Source organism: Lactuca sativa, chromosome 6 (genome assembly GCF_002870075.4).
Source record: "Lactuca sativa cultivar Salinas chromosome 6, Lsat_Salinas_v11, whole genome shotgun sequence".
NCBI lineage: Eukaryota > Viridiplantae > Streptophyta > Magnoliopsida > Asterales > Asteraceae > Lactuca > Lactuca sativa.
In genome coordinates this window covers 59776862-59797564 of record NC_056628.2, presented here as the reverse complement: position 1 = coordinate 59797564, position 20703 = coordinate 59776862, and the positions used below count along the sequence as shown (strand labels likewise).

The 20703-nt window shown below is 36.1% G+C and overlaps 1 protein-coding gene across 1 annotated transcript; it reads left to right on the top strand.

Moving 5' to 3' along the window:
- The first annotated feature begins 8192 nt into the window (after window positions 1-8192).
- LOC111917336 (4-hydroxyphenylpyruvate dioxygenase) lies at window positions 8193-10208 on the top strand. Its single transcript, XM_023913027.3, has 2 exons — window positions 8193-9437; window positions 9592-10208. Exons 1-2 carry the CDS (start codon window positions 8221-8223, stop codon window positions 9767-9769), a joined length of 1395 nt encoding a protein of 464 aa, XP_023768795.1. The 5' UTR covers window positions 8193-8220; the 3' UTR covers window positions 9770-10208.
- Window positions 10209-20703: the final 10495 nt, after the last annotated feature.

The following is a 20703-nucleotide window of genomic DNA, read 5'->3' as shown; positions in this document are numbered from 1 at the left end:
TCCAGGCTTCCGACCCACATGGGCATTGGGCCTTCGAGTACAAGCTGAGGGTTGGGATTTGGTATTGGGGCCACTGGGGGTAAGTTCTCAACTTCTGGTTCCGAGTCAATCTCTTCAGGAAATGGTTCGGAAATGCCAACATCAAAAGGGATTTCATGGTTTCCTTTTGGCTCTGGTTCGATCCATCCATCATCTCCTTGGTTAGGAAAGTAAGGGTCGCCAGGAAGATGGAATCCAGCCATGCTATCTACGCGAGGCGAGGGTAAAGAAATAGTTAATAGGCATCGAATCTATAATACTTCTACAGTATTATAGTTACATGATTGATTCTCCTGGGTAAAGCTCTGGTTCGGTCATTATAGCACCCTAAAATACTCCTACAGTATTTTAATCTTTATGTTCGGTTCTAGAACTCTTCTGGTATCTAGGTAAGTTTTAGACTTGTTGCAACGCCATAGTTACTCCCAAGCACATGTTGGTCCTGTCTCGAATGAGTATAGTTGATCAGGCTATATTGACCCTAGATATGATTACATAACTGCCCAGGTTTAACCACAGTGTTTAACATCCAAATAATTTTGTTTTGTTCTACTCACGGCACGGATTCTGACACGCGGGTATACTTATATACTTTTATAAAAATACTTGTATTTTCGAAAGTATACTTTTTAATTTAGAGCACTTAGGCCCCTTAATATTTATAGTTGTATATCATGTAAGGTTCGGTATACTTAGTTCGCTATAAAAAAGGGCTCTGATACCAATCTGTCACACCCTGAAACTGATGGCGGAAACGTTCCGGGGCGGAGGTGACGTCATGCATAGAATCACAACCAATGAATAACAGCAAGCATAGTAAACACTACCAGACATTGGATACATATGTGAAAAAGGTTTACATTGTTTAATACATAGTTTTGTTCTTATCAAAGATAAAATAGAAATTCACGACACTAAGGCTTCGACTTCTCCAAACTCCTGGAAGTACCTGTCTACTAATTTCCTGAGAATACAAGCAGTTTGTAAGTCAGCATAAAGCTGGTGAGTTCATAAGCATTTAGTTTTGGTGGAAAAGTGTTCTTTGAATCCTTTTTAAAAAGTGTTCCTCAAGAAAATCCTATATTTTCTTATGAAAAGCGCGTTTGAAAACCCATTCATTCCACTTCCAGTTTCGTACAGCACGTGTACAATCCAATGTGTTGTGGGATGACTATGAATATCCGTTGGTTGAAAAACAATCCATTTTGAATAGTCAGTTTATCCTGGGAAAATACTATATTTTCCCTAAAGGTGGTTGGTTGATTATCCGTTTTAAACTGAGGTTTGCAAGTATCTACCATACTCATGTATATATATAAAAGCAGATTTCTTTTAAAGACCCTGGTTACACCTAGAGATATATTAGTCTTAAAGCTAGATAAAAGAAACTGTGATGAACTAAGTCCTGAAGGTATTATTAATACCCTCCCGTAATCTAACGATTGTTACTTTGAGGTTAGTTCATTTGATTCATTATTACAAAGTAAATTCCTGTTATCTAGGTTGTGAGTTTCGTAACCATAACTGACTGGACATGGCCCGCAACGACCGATATCCTTAATGACTTTATCACCCATACACCTGCCGGTCCAACTATAGCTAGCAGTGAGGTGCGGGATTGTCAGTCCCGTATATATCTATACACAACAGTCATGCTCTCCCTGCAAGAGATTATGGTCACGAGGGCTAGTCCTCCACTCTGTTTAATGTGGTGAGTGTTACCAAGGACGTGTCCCAAACATAGCCTAACAAATTTACACGTAATAACACCGAAAATCTTATTTATGATTTGCATGAATCCTTTATAAGATAATACATTTTACTATATGCTTCACAAGTTCCTTGTTCTAGTTTTGAAAAACTGTTTCTACGAGTTGATTTCTTAATCGTTTGGTAAAACTGTTTTTCGTGTCAAAAGCATGTTGAAATATGGTTATCTTAAACAAAATAATATATTTTGAGTACAAGTTTCCTTTTACTTTTGCTTGTATTCCCCCCCCCCCCCCCCCCCCACCCTGAAAACATAAAAATAACTCGGAAAAACGTAGGGGTATGAACTCACAATTGATGCGTGGAGTTGTTGACTGAAATGAAGATTTCCGAGTTGTTGCGCGTGACACTTAATGAAATCCTATTATCAAATAAATACGTATATGTATCTAAATTAGCAATTTCGATAAATAAAGTGTCGGAAACACTTGAATTTGGTTGAGGAATGTTACCGAGACTTGCTTGAATCGAAGGAATGAGTTGACAGCCTTAAAACACGAGTTTACGGATTCTGAAGGTGAGTGTACGACCTTAGAACACGAGTTTACGGTTTCTGCAGTTTGCCGAGTTTACGGTCGTAAACTCAAGAACTGAGTTTACGGTCTTTGAAGGCTGGACCGTAAACTCGGAAAATGGGGTTTGGATGCTGATTTCGACGAGCTTAGTGATTCCATACGTTCCAAAAGACTCCAAACGTGGTTTTCTCGATGCTCTCCGAAGTTGAAGGCGTTTTGAGTGTTTACAGTCGAGGTCTAGAGAGAGAGAGAGAGAGAGTTTTTGGTCAGAAATGTTATAATGAAGGTGGAGGCATCGTATTTATAGGGGTGAGGTGAGGGGTCCACTTTCCACTGACCGTAAACAGGTTTACGGTCGTAAACGAGTTTACGGCCGTAAACTAATTTACGGTCGTAATCCAATTTTAGACCGAAAATGTAGTTTTCTCGAGATATTTGGGTTTCCGCGCGATTTTTGGTTCCCACTCGTTAATAGTTTAATTAATTATAACTAGATTATTTTATTAAACCAAAGTTTTGACGGAAAAATTAATGAATTCGAAACTTTATTAACGGAAATCGCGTGACAGAAACGGACAAAGTTTCTAGTTGTCACAAAATATATATATATATATATATATATATATATATATATATATATATATATATATATATATATATATATATATATATATATATATGTTCATTTGAGATTCTCTAGAAAATAGAGATCTTGAGATTCAACTTCAATCACACATTTGTCGTCTACCGCCTTCGTGCTCCAACATACTGCCGCGCAAGAGAGGTATATGGGTATATGATTATGCAACGCCACCACCTCCTTTCTCCCATGCCACCAACGACCATAATCATATATGATTAATCACTTTGTGAACATGTATATATGTATATATGTATAGATGCTTTCTCATGGCTTTCCCCTCTTCTTCATTGTATATTTTGTTATATATTGCTCTTGAATGAGTGAAAGACAGGTATAACATTCTTTGAAAGAGTGAACATAAGAGTGAAGAGGAACTGAGATGGTACATAATGATTGAAAAATGAAATGAATAGAAGGTAGAACACATTTCTTAAGGACACATAAACATGGGAGATCGGCAATTCCTTTTTGAGAACGCCAAAACTTTTAAAAAAAAAAAGATACAACTAAACCTCAATTCGTCAAAGCATAAGGAAAATGTGGTTTTCGTACTATGTTGAACTTAAGAAAAGTGTGGTTTTCATGCGATGTTGGATCTTTTTGAGTAAGAATATTTTTTCTATTTATTAAGTATATTTTAAAAATATAACAATTGTTCTCTAAAATAACCATAAGTTGGGGCTAACACATTTAACTAACAATGAGTCTTACAAGGTGTCTCTAACTGTGAGTTCATGGGTTCAACCTTAAGCATATAGTAACTCATCGTTCTAAAAAAAGGAAGAGAGAGGTTGTGACATGATGAGCACTTTTAACAACTATTATGATACAATCATGTATTTTGCAAGGTCTTTTGACAAACAGAAATTAAATATCATCTGATCTTTTATTTCTACTTATCCTTGTATCTATGTGAAATGGTGACATATATCTTATTTAAATCAAATTAATAACATTTTAAGACACTTGTCATTATTTTCTAAGAATAAGAAGATAAATAATAACAAAAATAAAAGGATTTCTCTTTAGCAAATGATCGTAATTTTGTGTAATTACTTAATGAATGATTATCACTACAAAGCAATTTCACTTGTCTTCTATTAAATCATATTTTGTAAAATGTTAATTATTTTATAAAATAACAATATTTGAAGAATATCTTCAAAATCTGTTGACCACTAACTACATAGAAAAAGTTTTTTATTATGAGTATTTTCGAATTCCGATGAGCACTCACTACTACAAAAAGCCTATTATAAGATTCTTGGGAAAGCCTGTCAAGAAACTCTGATTGATGCCATCAATTATCTTGTTGATGCAATGCATCTTCATCATGGGAAATCGTTTCTTATCTTACCATACCTGCAAAAGTATAATACGTTGCTATCTATATTAATAGTTATTTGTTTTTTTTTTCTGTTTATTTATACTAAAATTTCAAAAAAATTAGTAGTATGCATTAGGTCCTCTTAGTGATTTGCCCTTCAAATCACATTGTATACCTTTTAGACTCTCTGATAAAGCCTATGCAAAATCCTATTAACAGCTACTACCTGCACAAACTTCGGAAATGTAAGAAATTTCTTAATATGGCATGAAAATAACATTCTTTTTATAAGTTTAAATACAACTTTATTGCTTGTTTATTTTTAGGGCTTTTGAGAGGTATGAAAAGAACACATCAATTCCAATTGTATGGAAGCTCATTGAGGTAATTTATCTTATTAATTATCCACTAGTTAGATGTAGTTTCATTTTTCTGATTTATGTTTACCTTCTATCACAATTTAGTACATTCAAGCCGGTGTATTGGAACATGAGTTGAGTGTGCATTATGTAATGAATTGGATCTTTGATTCTGTGTTGAACAGACAATATGAATTTTCGAGTAGAGTAAGTACTTAAAAAAATTCTTTTCGTCTAAAGCAAGAAACAAATTGTTTCGTTATTCAGTGGTTTTATTTTTATTTTCATATAGTTTGGTACCATTCGGAATGACCAAAGTGCATTCGAGGAAAAGGCGTTGGTTACATTTGTTGCTACATGGGCCAGAGAATTTCTGAAAATTTTTATGAATGATGTGGTTTGTCTAAAAGTGCATATAAGGTTAGTTGTTAATCTTTATAACATCCTACTTTTAGTTTAATGATTGTTTGCTAAATTCAACTCTTTTGAAATGCTAGACAAAAAACTAATTATTTGTTGTGTTTTATTTTTCAGTGAGGATGGATGATAGTTGTTGTGTTTTGTGCTTAGGCGAGGATGGAAGATAGTTGCAACTCTTGATTATTGGAAAATCCCTCTGCATGGGAAAACAATTTCTTTTTTAAATTTTTTTATGTAGTAAGAAATGATCAAATCATGGAGTTTTTAGCAAGCACTTAAGCATGTTTTCATCAATGAATATAATGATTGGTTATTTAGTATGTTTATATTAATATAATTTGTTCATTAATGCATAACATTTGTTTTCTTTTGATTGTGTGCTTTGGATGCAAGTATCAGTTTGTGCTTTTTATCAATTGTTTTCTTTATATTATGATTATTTGATTAAAATTGTTGTCATTTTAATTCTTATAAGCTTGTTCTGTTTTACTTAACCCGGTTTCGTATAGTTATATGTTCGATGTTGTGATTATTGTTGTTTTTGCAAGGCTGAAAAGATCCGGTTATTTGAATGGATCTGGTGCATATTTAATCTTTATATGACTCGGTTTTGTATGGTAGAAGCGCGTTCTAATATTTATATATGATCTAATTTTGTGTGTTATGTTCCCCTTATATGTCCCGGTTTTATGAATAACCAGGTTCTTTTGTGGCAGATAGGAGCCGGTTTTAAGACCGGATTCTATTTCTTTTTTCACATAGGACTCATTGGTTTTAAGACCCGGTTTAAAACCGGGTTATTTAATTGATTTAACCAGGTCCTATAAGCTTTTTGTTGTAGTGACTCATTCAAAGATTTTGCAAAAACTTATTTGAAAATTTTGTTGAAAAAGATTATTAAGCAGGGGACGACCATACTTGTTCAATTTATCTCTCTCAACTTGGATGCCGTGAGGCGGACCTTGGAAAGTTTTAACATATTTCAATTAGATAATTCATTTTCTAATTAGGAGTCATAGTATGGTGTTTAGGTTATAGTCGCAATATAATTAGGTACTTTGTTAGATTTAATAAAGTTTATAAAAGAATTTGTGAAAGGTTTTTAATAATTCTTGTTGTTCTCTATTACTATCGTTTCTGTCATTTTCGATTCCTGATTATTTTGCAACACTACATTGATATTTAACTATTAGAATTTTAATAATTTACAAAATTATTTCTGAAACCCAAAATTACTATATAGTCATATAAAAATAGTAAATATTTAGTTAAATAAATGATCGTACAAAAAAAAACTTCACAAATAAAAAATTCTCACAAACACCATTTCAAGAAATATTTGATCATTTTTTAGTTTTGAAAAGTCTCTCTCTCTCTCTCTCTCTCTCTCTCTCTCTCTCTCTCTCTCTCTCTCTCTCTCTCTCTCTCTCTCTCTCTCTCTCTCTCTCTCTCTCTCTCTCTCTCTCTCTCTCTCTCTCTCTCTCTCTCAAAAGTTACTATGAACAACATTTCTAATAATTTGTGACCTAATATTTTGTTGAGGTGGTACATCATCACGAGAGGACTACGAAAAGACGTCGTTTGGTTCACAGAATATTTTTGAAGGAATTGAAATATGTTGAGGAATTGGAATCTGTTTTGAATTGGATCCAATTCAATATTTTGTTTGGTTACCGGTAAATAGAATTCGAATCCAATTTTATATTTTTTGGTTGGCGGAAAATGGAATTGGAATAGTGTAAAATAACAGAACTATCATTCTTGGTTTTTGCTTGCTTTTACTTTGTTTTATAATTATATGTAAATATATATTATATAAATTATAAAAATAATAAGCGATGGTGGTGGCGGCGGCGATGGTGGCAGAAGCGACGGTGGTGGTGATGCCGGCAGTGTGTGGTGGTGACGAAGATAGAGGTGGTGGTAGTAGTGGCATCACTAGTGTTGATGGTAGAGGCAGTTGTGGTAGTGGCAGTGGGTGTTAGTGGCGGTGGATGTCGGTGGTGGTGGTGGTGGCAATAGAGGTGGTGGTGGTGATGATAGAGTTAATAGTAACAACGGTAGTGGTAGGGTGGTGGTGTAAGTGGTAATGGAGGTTATGGGTGGTGGTGGTAGTGACAGTGGTGGTGGTAGTGGTGTCGGCTATGGTGATGGTGGTGGTGGTGGTAACGCAAACGGTGGTAGTGGTGGGTGGAGGTGGCGAAGGTGGTGGTAGTGGCGACGACATCAGTGGGGATGGTTAGTGGTGGTGGGTGAGTAGCGGAGGTTGTGGTGGTGGGTTGTAGTGGAGGTGGTGGTGGTGATGATAAACTTAGTAGTAACAACAAAAGTGGTAGGGTGGTGGTGTAGGTGGTAACAGTGGTTATGAGTGGTGGCGGTAGTGGTAGTGGTAGTGGTGGTGACGGTAGTGGTGGTAGTGGTGTCGGCGATAGTGATGGTGGTGGTAACAAAAGCGGTGGTAGTGGTAGGTGGTGGTGACGAAGGTGGTGGCAGTGGCGACGACAGTGGTGATGGTTAGTGGTGGTGGTGGTGGGTGGTAGTGGAGGTGGTGGGTAGTGGTGGCGAAGGTTGTGGTGGAGGTAGTCGAAAGTAATGACAGGTTTTTAATATTTAATCTTATAAATGAAAAAGGTAATATGATAATTTTCAATATTCCCATTTGAATGAATTTGAATTTTCTAATCTTTTAGATATAATTTATTTTCCTCGATGGAAGAAAAAATAATATAGAAATCCAATTCCTTTTTAAAACTTGAACCAAAGATATAAAAGTGAATTCCAATTTCTTCATATTACACCTTGAACATAAAATAATAAAATAATTAGATATTAAAAAGTGAACCAATTCAATGCCTTTTCAAAAACTTTTGAACCAAACATAGAAAAGTGAATTCCAATTCCTTCGTATTACACCTTGAACATAAAATAATAAAATAATTAGATATTAAAAAGTGAACCAATTCAATTCCTTTTCAAAAACTTTTGAACCAAACATAGAAAAGTGAATTCCAATTCCTTCATATTACACCTTGAACATAAAATAATAAAATAATTAGATATTAAAAATAGCAATTATACTAGAACTGGTTATAATAATTATCTTAAAATTAAATTTAAGCTCAATAGTTATTATGCTGTATATATATCATGGTACCTCAATCCCACTCACTGCGAGAAACATTAAGAGCAGACTCGTCAGACATGGGGAAAGCGCCTGAGCTCCTTATTGGCAACGAGTGCGCCGGAAAACACCATAACTCGCCGGCAATGGAGTTCAACCCAGTTGATTACAATAATCTTATCCAAACAAATCCCATGTCTGACTTGTTCTCCGTCAGACGGTTCCACCACGTCGAGTTCTGGTGCTCCGACGCCACCAACACCTCTCGCCGCTTCTCATCGGCACTCGGCATGCCACTTGTCGCCAAATCCGATTTATCCACCGGAAACACAACCCATGCATCTTATCTCCTCCGCTCCGATCAACTCCTCTTCCTCTTCACCGCCCCTTACTCCGCCACCATCTCCACCAACACACCCTCCATACCCACCTTCTCCCACACTGCTTGCCGCGCCTTCACCGCCTCTCACGGACTCGCCGTCCGCTCAATCGCCATTGAAGTCGATGACGCTGACCTTGCTTACTACACCAGTCTCTCCCATGGTGCCAAACCTTCATCACCACCAATCACCCTCGGAGAACGCAAAAACGCCGTCGTCCTGGCCGAAGTCCAACTATTCAACGACGTTGTTTTAAGATACATTAGTTACAAACAACCCACCATAGACATCGCATCAATGTTCTTACCTGGTTTCGAATCAATTAAAACAGATTCATCGTCACACAGTATAGACTTTGGTATCCGACGCCTCGACCACGTCGCCGGAAACTTCCCGGAACTCGCTCCCGTCATCAACTACTTAAAATTCTTCACAGGATTCCATGAATTTGCAGGATTCACAGCGAAAGACGTCGGAACAAGCGAGAGTGGGATGAATTCTATGATCCTCGCCTCTAATAACGAGAAGGTTATCATCGGAGTGAATGAGCCGGTGTACGGAACAAAGAGGAGGAGCCAGATACAGACATTTCTGGAGCACAACGAAGGTCCTGGAATTCAGCATCTGGCGCTGCAGAGTGAAGACATATTTCAGACACTTAGAGAGATGAAGCGGCGGAGTGTGGTTGGTGGGTTTGAGTTTATGCCGCCTCCGCCGCCGACTTACTACCGGAATTTGAAGAACAGGGCGGCAGATGTCCTTAGTGATGAGCAGATGAATGCGTGTGAGGAGTTCGGGATTTTGGTAGACAGAGATAACGAGGGCACTTTGCTTCAAATCTTCACCAAACCTTTGGGTGACAGGTATCCATTTACACAATATTAATATGTACATGCACATGCATATACATACATACGTGTGCATTTAACCTAAAAATATATATATTTCTATTGTTTGATATATGAATTCTTTATGGCAAACTACTTATAATATATATAAGTTTTTGATTTGATTTAGGCCAACGATATTCATAGAGATAATCCAAAGAATAGGGTGCATGATCTCGGGTGTTAATATGCAACAGAAGCCAGGATGTGGTGGATTTGGTAAAGGAAACATTTCAGAACTTTTTAAATCCATCGAGGAGTATGAGAAGACATTTGAAGCACAAACTTCTGACATACATATTATCTGACCATGGTTCAGATTGAAAGTCGTACTCGAGATTGTTCTTTAACGTAGAGAGAAATGAGGAGTGATATTATAAAATAATTGAAGTCGTAGATCTTCTTGTGATGGAGAAATATCTCCTTTGAAACTATAAGCATAAAGTTTGGTCAAAGATCATATAAATTAGAGCTCAACACGAATCTAGATGATTAACTAATTAAGCAAAGCTCGAGGACTATTACTTCCCCCCTGGTCGGTCGGTGAATTGTTCTTGATTAACTAGTGTTCATACTTATGATGAAGTTAAAATGACCAATTTGCCACCTCCGGGCTACCGAATCCTCTTTTTAATTAATTCTCTCATGATTTCTTATATATCATCTCGGTCGTTTATGTCATGTTGAAATAAAAGTGTAAACAACACCACCTCTTCTATAACACTTTGCATCTAATATAGTTTCTTAAGTATCTTTGCTTGTATATTAATTTGATATTTGTTACCACTTACCACACAATCGTACGTTTTGTTCGCCCAATGCAAAATTGTCAAACTATCATTTAAACTGTGGCTTAGCTTAGCTTGTATTGCGCCTAGTCGTGAAAGAGCCCAAGTTAAGTTTAGGAAAAGATGTGTATCAAGCCCACATGTATTTGGTCCAAACCCACCCCATAGATAAACTCATGTTAGCCTATTAGCAATTTAATCTCTTGCCCTTTTGTTTCTTTACCAAGACTAGGGATGAGATCAATTCTAAAATCGGATCGAACCCACCAGAAGCCGAAAAATAAAAAATTCAACAAACCGATAACTGAACTGATTTACGTATTCAGATTCTACATGGTTTCGATTTTATGTTTAATTTCCTTTGTAATTAGATAAGATTGGTTTTAGAACTGAACCGAACTGACATGTGGTGAGAGTCAAAATGACCAATTTGCCATCCTTGGGCTTACAATTCTCTCCCTCCCTTATGGTTTCTTATTTATTATATCGGTCATTCATGTCATTTGAAAATCAAAGCGTAAACAACACCACATCTATAATACGTTGCATCTAACAAGTGGGTACCATATGCTCTCCTTGCATCATAAGCTTACCACAGTTGGCTTTAATCATTGCCATTGACATAGGCATTCCGACATCCGACTCGAGGGGGTGAGGGGGAAGGTGGTAATCATTGTCTGGTTTTCATCAAGGATTGTTTCGAACCTATATTTGGGCAGTTTCATTGATAATTGGCATTCAGAGTGGTCTTCCAAGTGGTGGTACAAGTGTGCATGGAAATAGAAGTAATGTTGTGAATGAAATATCTTATACAAATATGCCTGTGGGAAATAAACATGGACATAAAATGTGATTACTTCTAATGTTGTTGTCTTGGAAAAAAAACATAGCCATATAGGGGTTGTTTGTGAATATGTTGGCCTGGAAATTTGCAGCCCAATAGTGACTACTTCTAATGTTGTTGTCTTGAAAGTTCATAGCCATACTAGGGCTTTTTATGAAGCTGTTGTCGAGGGTTCGCAGACTCGAGATTTTGATCCGTAGCCTTCATAAGGCTTATTTGAGAATTCTTTTTCTATATCCAAACCTCTAGTGTTTATTAGAGCACTAGGTTATAACCCGTGTGTTACACGGTTAAGAAAATAAAATAATATGCTTATAATAATCTTAATTATTAATCATAAAATTACAAACATATATTTTTATACAATATGGGACTTTTTGTTTGTCACTATTTTTTAATTAATATGTAAAATGAACAAATGCAGGGTAGGCTAAGCCAAAGAGGAATGCCTCTTTCAAAAAATATATATTATGTAAAATGAACATTAACAATGTTTTCTAACTCAATGCTATAGATACTCATATATTATAATGGTTGATTAAAAAAATATTAAACAAAAAGAATAAACATTAAGGATTTCTAACACTATATTTCCATTACGTAATCCCTTAGAGAAAACAATGAGATTTTGAGTATATCAAATCAATTTATTGTACCAAAATAATATGCATAACTATACAGACTATATTTAAAAATAAAATCTAAAAGTTACTAATGCAATCAACATAAAACCCAAGCATGCTAAGTGAACTTGTTGCAAGTTAAGTAATACCTTATGATGTATATGTTAAAAATCAAATTTTAGTGCTTAAACTATGTTTTTCATGAGATAATCTCTTAATGAAAACAATGAGATTTTCAATATATCAAATCAATTTACTGAACCAAAATAATATACATAACTATACAAACTATATTCAAAATAAAATCTAGAAGTTACTAATGTAATGAGCATAAAACCCAAGCATGCTAATTGAACTTTTTGCATGTTAAATAATACCTTACGATCCATATGTTAAAAATCAAATTCCACAGCTTATAATATTGAAAAACACTTTACTTTTAATGTGAAAAAAAATAGAAATATACATTTTCAGACTAATAAAAACTACTTATTTATATTTAGCTTTAATCATCCAGTAAGGTTATTCTTATTTATGCCATAATAATCATTTTAAAGTGGAGTATATTTTTGATTTTGCAAAACTGAATGTTGTTATACAAAATTCTATTTGTCACAATATTTTTAATTTGAGAGTGAGAATCTCCAATAATGTAGAAGACATATGTTTGATAACCAGGAAGTTAACCTGAACAAACAAATACACAAAATCTTGTAAAAGAATTATCTTTTTAAAATTTGATCAAATGTTATGTAGTGTTTTAGCATTAATATAAACCTTGGAACATCATTTTCACATGATTCAATGATTCAAAGATTATATGTAGGCAAGCATCTGATTACATATAAGAGGATAAAACATAGCCACCACATAGATAAATTACAAAAATTCAATGACACTCGCGCTCAAAACCCTACTTAAAATTATTGCAATATAGATAAATGTCATCGTTTTCCATAAAAACTTCAATCATTTAACGAATATCATCAAAATCTCATGAAACTTTCAAATTAAACTCATAATACAACACGTCATGCCATAAACTAACCTGTGAAGTTAACAATATTTTTTTAATTGAAGCAAAAAAAAACAAGAGAGACATAAATAGGGAAAAAGGAAATAAAGCAAAGTAGAAGAACCATGTCTGTTACTCAAATGATCGTCATAGACTGATCTTAAGAGACAAATCGCTAGGTGATTGGTTTGCAGACCTAATAAGGTCTTCAGAGCTTTAGGGTTTAACAGAAACTGATTATATGCTTAAGAATTGCAATGCAAGAATACAAACTTGCTCTTGGTTCTTTATTGCCTCCACCCCTATTTGTCGCCGCTGAAACACAACCCGAAAGTCGCTGACCAATCTTGTATTATGGAATTTGACTTTGAATTCATATAATCAAGAGATGACATACCGAAGGATAACCCAAATAACAATTATCCAAATAAAAAATCAGCACACGACTTTAGATGAAAAAATAAGAGAAAAAGTTTTTTTCCTGATAGAACGAAGCTTACCCCAATGAATCTTCGTTGGGATTTTGAGTATCCTGAAACTTTTCTTAAATCGAACCTAGTTTAAGCAACAAAAGTCGATTTAGGGCTAAAAATCGAGATACAAAAAAAAAATCAAACATGGTTCAAGATTTTGAACTAATTGAGAGAGATAAATTATCATCTAGCCAATACATAAACCAAAACAAATCGATTTTGTTGCCCTACTTTTAGCATCGCTTTTTTTGTTTCTTGAGTAGGTTGTGGTTATGGTGATTATATGAAGCCCGTCGAATTTTAAAATTGGAATGTATCAGTTTCCTAAAATCTTGTTACTAAATAAAATTCAAACTATTTTGCCTGATTTTTTGGGATATAAACAATCTGTATCTGTAATCAAGGAATGTGTGCTTAATTTTTGGGATACGATTGATGAGACTCAAAATGAGAGGGAATGCAAAACAAAGGGTGCACTAAAACCTGCCACTTGGCAAAAATATGATGTAAAATAATGACAAGTGGCAAACTTAGGAGTCTTTTATTAGAAGAGAAGATTATCACCACAACACTCTAGATCTGTTTAGATGTAAAATTAAAATTTTGTTTCAAATAAATCGTCTTTCTCCAAGAAAGGTAATTATAATTCTAAGTTGTGCAAAATGTTATAAACATGACTTTTTTTTATTGAGGCGATGAATAATTATATTGAGATGGGTAATGCTCTTGGATACGAAATTGAGGGATGTAAGGATGATTTAAAGAAGTTAATATGTAGAATGGTTGTATAAGAAGTTATCCATTGAATATTATGTCTGTAAATATTTGTAGCGTGAGGAACCTGAGATAGAGGTCTTGGGTTAAAAATCTTAAGTGGAAAAAGGTAATGAATTTCAAGTGTGAAAAAAACACTTACGACGAGACATCATTTGTTTTCAAATGCTTCTTAATAGAGGTATATACTCCAGTGGCGGAGCCAGGTTCAAAGTATAGGGGTATCTCAAACCGGGGTTGGGTTTCTCGATTTTCCAACCAAACTCATTCAAAAGTTTAACTTGTTGAGAATTAAGAAGCTTGTGTTGCTTATATAACATATGTATATGAGCTATGCTTCATGTTATGGCGATGTCGGACAATTTTAAATTTTTTAAAAAACAAGTTGAAAACCGATAAGCAAAATAAAATAAACCAATGTAACAGCCAAGATTCGAAATAGAGACCTCAACCTTAAAAGTTCAACACTTAACCATTTGGACAAATCAATACTTATGCTTAATTTTCATAACATCATAATATAATAGGTAGGTATAATCTCTATACAGCTATATAAAAGGAACTGCGAAAATAAAAGAATATAAATGTTTGCAAGAAGATTTGAACTTGCAACCTCCAAAAACATTCCTTAACGCCTTAACCACCTGAACCAATTACACCTTGTATTATTATCTCGCTAAACATATTAATATTATGTATATGTACACTATATAAAACGAAATTTTTCTACAAATATCATGCTACCGAAATTTTTTTGAGGGGTATCCCGGGATCTATTGTGGATCCGCCCATGATATACTCCATATGTAGCACCTAGTTCCTGGTACGTACTCCTTGTAATTAATATTTCATAATTTATGCAATTTGCCTTGGACTCGGTGAGTTGAAGGACCAACTCGCCGAGTAGGAGCGGGATGAGACGCGGGGTCTGAGCCTCGGACTCGGCGAGTAGGCCCTGTTTGGGCAAATACCCTAACCCGGGTGTTTGCACCCTATTTAAGCACTCTAACTCGGCCTCCCTTGTCCCTAACACTTCCAGAAGAGTTGTAGAGTGAAACCATAGCCCCTTTTTGTCCTTGTGAGTGATTTTTGGCCTTATGAAGGAATTTTGAAGCTTAAAAGAAGAAGAAGGAGGTGGAAGAGTGCAAGGAGGAGAAGTAGATCCGACATCTACCCTGCAAGAGGCTTCCATTCAGGTAGAAAAGTCCCTACCTTTATCACTAGTCCATTAGATTCCCTTTTGTCCCTAATTGGTGGTTTTCAAACCCTAAAACACCAAACTCCATGTGTTTGTGCTTTATGATCCGAAAGGACTTCAGATCTAGACCTTATGGACGTATTAGAAGTATAAAGTTTCTGTGGTTGAAGTGATTGAGGTCCCCATTGAGTGTATGACCTCATAAAGAGCTTGGATTTGCCTTTTGGAGCTTGTAGGGCCATGCATGCACGTAAAGTTTGCAACTTTACGTGATAAGCATGCCCTAGGAACATAGATCTATGGTTTGGAAGCGTTGCATGTCTCAGAATTGGTATATATGGGAAATGGGTCGAAGGGACTCAGCGAGTCCCAAAGTGGAACTCGGCGAGTTCTTTGAAGATGGCCTTAGACACGGCGAGTTGGATGAACAACTCGGCGAGTCCTATGAAGATTGCCTGGAACTCGACGAGTTGTTCTTCAAACTTGGCGAGTCATATGAACTAGTACTGAGTAAGAGGGGTTTAGGGGTTGTCGGTCCAACCCTTCGTATCCACACGCGGAATTAGCAATTTAACGTGTAGCAATAGTCCCAGAAATCCAAATCCTCATAAAGGATGCTCTGGTGAGGATTTAGAAGCGAGTAGGAGATCTGCTTGTATGGACTCGACGAGTTGCTCTTGGACTCGTCGAGTCGGATCGCGAGCCGGTTCTATCGTCCCAAGCAGTGAGTTAAGGGTGACTCGGTGAGTGGGAAGAGGGACTTGTAGAGTAGGACCGGGTTAGTGGGAGTCAGTGTTTTAAAAACCGGTTCGAACCGGCCGGTCGAACCGGGAACCGGAGGTGAGGGCGGTTCGATTTCGACCAGTTTTATAATGATTTCCTGACCGGATTGAACCGGCTGGTTTTGGTAAAAAACCGGTTCAACCGGCTGAATTGAACCAGAATGGACCGCGTTGAATCAGACATTTTTGGATTTTTGTGTTTGTTTTGACTTCTTTGTTTGATTTTGACATTTATAATTATTGTTTTTATATGCTGCATTCTATTTACGTTTGTAATACTAAAAAAATGACAAGTTTTGTAATCAATGTATGCAGGATAATTAAAAAACATATAAAATTATAGAACCGGTTTGATTATCTGGTTGGACCGGTTAAACCGGTTGAACTGGAAAACGTCACCCGACCGGTTCAATTAGAAAACCGGTTTTTAAAACAAGGTGGGAGTAGGACTCGGCGAGTCCAGTCAACTGGAAGTTGACTTTAACCAAGGAGTTGACCTTGGACCAGGGGAGGGTCAGTCATCTGACCTAAGGGTGTTTATGAGTGGCTAATCTACGTTTATGATTTATAGCCAGAGGATTACCGATTCAGCAGTCAGGCGCTTGGCAAGCAGACTTTCAGCAGCTACTTTTGAGGTGAGTTACCTTTCAGTAGCGGTGGGTCTACGGCCACAATGTCGGCCCACCAGTAGGGTTCGTATGATAGATGATTGTCTTTGTGATATCATTTAGGTTTGCTACTACCTGTTATGTTATATGCTAGCATGATATGTTGTATGTGATAGTACTAGAGTTCGGTTCTTAGGACCGAAGGGTAGTCAGACACCCCAGATACGTCTAACAGTATGTGATGATATGTTTGCATGCTGGCTTGTTATGTTATATGCGATAGAGGTAGTAGGAGGGGACCAGTCCCCGATGTTTGGTTGTTAGGACCGAAGGGTAGTCAGCACCCCAGAATGGCTCGACACGGGTAGGTCAGCGCCCCATAATGGCTTGACACGGGAAGGACGGCACCCCAGAATGGCCGCATGGGTAGGTCGGCACCCCAGAATGGTCGTACGGGTAGGTCGGCACCCCAGAATGGCCTGGCGGTATGTATGTGATATGATTGTATGGTATGTGGTACGATGGGGGAACTCACTAAGCTTCGTGCTTAAAGTTTTCAGTTTTTGTTTCAGGTACCTCTTCAGCGAAGGGGAAGGAGCTGGTGCGGTAGCGGCACATCATACACACACACTTTGGTTTTCCGCATTATGAGATATTCTGGGATTGTACTCTGACATTATTACTATTTTCATGTTTTTGGTATTTAGACACGAGATATGTTTTATGAAATGATATGATTGGATGATGTTTTACTACAAATGTTTTACAAACCACTTATTTTAAATGAAAATTTTAGGTGTGAAAATTGGATCGTTACACCGTAAGGCATTCATTGTAAGAACTGACAGTGAAATTATGTATCCTCTATGAATCGACATCAGAAAATTAATATGGTTAGAGATGAATTGGAAAGCTATAGATCGATTTTATGTTCTAATTTGACCACAAACTCTAATGATCTCATTATAGATATGGGGTTATGTGATGTGTCAATGGCAGTTAGAAATTTGCATTGGTTAATAGGTATGTTACAAAGATGAGAAATTGGACTGGTTCTTGATATGCGGTAATATTGTGGACCACTTTTCGAATTTAGTTGGCTCGGTGTTAACTAGATTGTGGTCGGTTTATAGTCCAAGTGTTCTGAAAATTATTGCGGACCAACTCCGTTTAAAATGTTTAATTGTTGGATGACCGCTGACACTTTTGATCAACTGATTACTTCGATTTGAGTTGGTTAATGGTGCTTATAAAAACAAATTAGAATTTGCATATCAGTCTCACAGAGTCTAATCAACGTGAGATGAAAAAATTGCTTAAATCTTTGGGTGGTATTAATAAAAAAAATAATGAGCGGCCATGGATCCTTTGATTGAGGCTCGGCTAAAAGTTGTAGAAGAATGTTGATATCGATTAGTTGGAATTATTGGATGTTACTAAAAAAACAAAGATAAATTGAGAATTGAAGGTTGAGAAAAAAATAATTTCCATAGTATTCTTAAAAGGAAAAGGTGTCATTCTGTTATTAGATGTGTGATGGTTGATGAGTGTTGGGTTTCGAGTCCTATGGAAATCAAAATTGCATTTTTCAGTTTGTACAAGAAAAATTCCAATCTTTTTCGGGTATTAGTATATCTCTAAGAAGTCATCATTTCAAAACCCTAAAGGATAGTAGTCGAACTGTAACATCCCAAATTTCAATCTTAATTTTTCATTTTTTAAATATAAGGAAACAATCCAAAATCATTTTCATAACAAAATAAAAGTATCAAACTGTTTCCATTATCAAAAGACAAGTCAAAAACATGAATCAGAGTTTACAGAAGTCAAAACATACAACTACGAATGTGTATACACTCAATCACGCCCTTTCTTTTGTTAAAAGAACAACCTTAAAAACATTTAACTTTAAAATATAAGCGCAAAGCTTAGTGAGTTCCTAAAATACCACACATATCACTATAATAACTATGCATACAATTGCAGGCATCACGACCACTTTTGTGACATGGGCTCACGACCACTTTCGTGATTAGCAATTGACGACCACTTTTATGAACCTCGCCCCCTTTCAGTATGTAGGCTCATGGCACAACACCATTCTTGCCATCACCCTATAAAAGCATGTAAACATAACATATACAACATACAAACAAACATGCAAGACTCCACTAGTATAGTTAAGCAGACAATCATATGATAGTATTACACAAGCATCCTACGCACAACAGGTCCAAATAATGACATGAGTAATATAGTAAGAAAACTCACCTGACTCTCATAGTTTGAAACGTACACACACTCTCATGCCCTCAAAACAAGCACATATACAAACCACCTAAATCATCATTAGGTGTAACTTAGTGACCCAAACCAATAAAAGGTCAACCCTAATTCAAATAACCTAAATCCACCAAAGTTTCACCAAAAGTCAAAATAGTTAAAAAAAAAAATAAAAAAAAAAGCCGATGAACAAAGTCAATGGCCAAGTCGTGACCAAGACCAGGCGCTCCACGCCCACAACATGACAAAACAATCATGGCTAAACTTCATCAGGCACACCATTCCCTATGACTTAAAAACCTCCTTATTAAGCACTTAATCCTTAAAACCAATGGCTATAACTTTCAGATCTATCTTATAAGGATCTTAATGGATAAAGTTTCCAATGTTATCCAGATCCAAAGCTTAATCAAACACAATTTCCAACCCTAACTCAAAATATGTCCATAATGACAAAAGTCCCATGCATGGCTCAAAAAAAGTGCACACACACTCATTTTCCACCATTAAAATGTACTGAATCATCTAAATAGAAGTCTAAGGTTTTGGAGTTTTTCCAAACTCCAAGAACAACAAGTCTAAGGGACCAAACTAACTAAAACCCCACCTTTAAGCCTAGATCTATGGAAAGAATGCATAAAGGTAGAGACTTTTAACTTACAAAGGTCCAAATGGTGTTCAAATGGCTGGAACTACTCTGGATCTAAGCTCTCTTTGCACCAAAATAAGATTCCTTCTCCTTCAAGCTACATACCAAAGTCACAAAAGCATAAGAACACAAGGAATGGAAGCTAGGTTTTCAAGGGAGACGTTTCTAGAGAATGAGGCTGCCAAATGAGGTAACCCTAGGAGTTAATGCCCTTAAATAGGAGTAAAGCCCAATAAATTAGGATTTATCTTCCAGCTAGGGCGTGTCGCGCCAAAACTTAAGTGGTAACGTCCCGTAATTCAACCAAATAATTTCATTGTTATATAAGGGAAACCCATACTTATATCATTCTCAAAAGAGTAAATAACCAATTGTTTAAACATCCAATATCAAAATTATAAAATCAAAAGTGTGGAACATCTCAAAACCATAAAGCAATTGCGATGCAATCACGTCGTGCTCTTCCCCTTGCTACCAGAAGTACCTGGAACATTTTAACTTAAAACCGTAGGCACTAAACTTAGTGAGTTTTCCATGATATCACATGCTATACAGTTAACGGGACTAACTCAACGATCTGTTTCGTACAAGGTGGCCTAGTCCAATAACATACAAACTGACCTAGACTAATAAACACGTAACTGGGCCTAGACCAATAAACATATAGTCGGGACTAGCCCAATGGGTACAACCCAATAACATACAAACATACATGCAAGAGTCGCAAAGACAACCAGCATACCATGAAACCTAGTGTCCTACAATATAGTGAGAAGACTTACCTAATTCAAGAGTTGAGTCCATTACTCGAAGTCCTAAAGAACCAGCTACACAGACTTCCATTACAACAAAACGAAGCTAATGCAACCCCGGTAAAATGTTGCATTAGGCCTTAAAAAGGTCGCATTATGTAACCTTTTACCAAAAGTTATGTTAGGTGAAGTTGCATGAGACTTAAACAAACTCTTTTATTAGAGAATGCAACCCTTTTTTAAGAGTTGCATGTATTACTCAAATGCAACCTTTTTATGATGCAACTGTTTTTACATCTAAATGCAACTTTTTCTTACAATCAAATGGAACCCATGTTAACTTCAATGCAACTTTTCTTAAATGCAAATGTAACATTTTTAAGGTTACATGCCACATTTTATGTACTTAATGCAACCTCTTTTACATTCAAATGTAACCATTATTATGTATTT

Coding starts and splice junctions, on each gene's coding strand:
- LOC111917336 (XM_023913027.3), top strand. CDS start 8,221: ATGGTACCTCAATCCCACTCACTGCGAGAAACATTAAGAGCAGACTCG. Junction 9,438..9,591: donor ACCAAACCTTTGGGTGACAG/GTATCCATTTAC, acceptor GATTTGATTTAG/GCCAACGATATTCATAGAGA.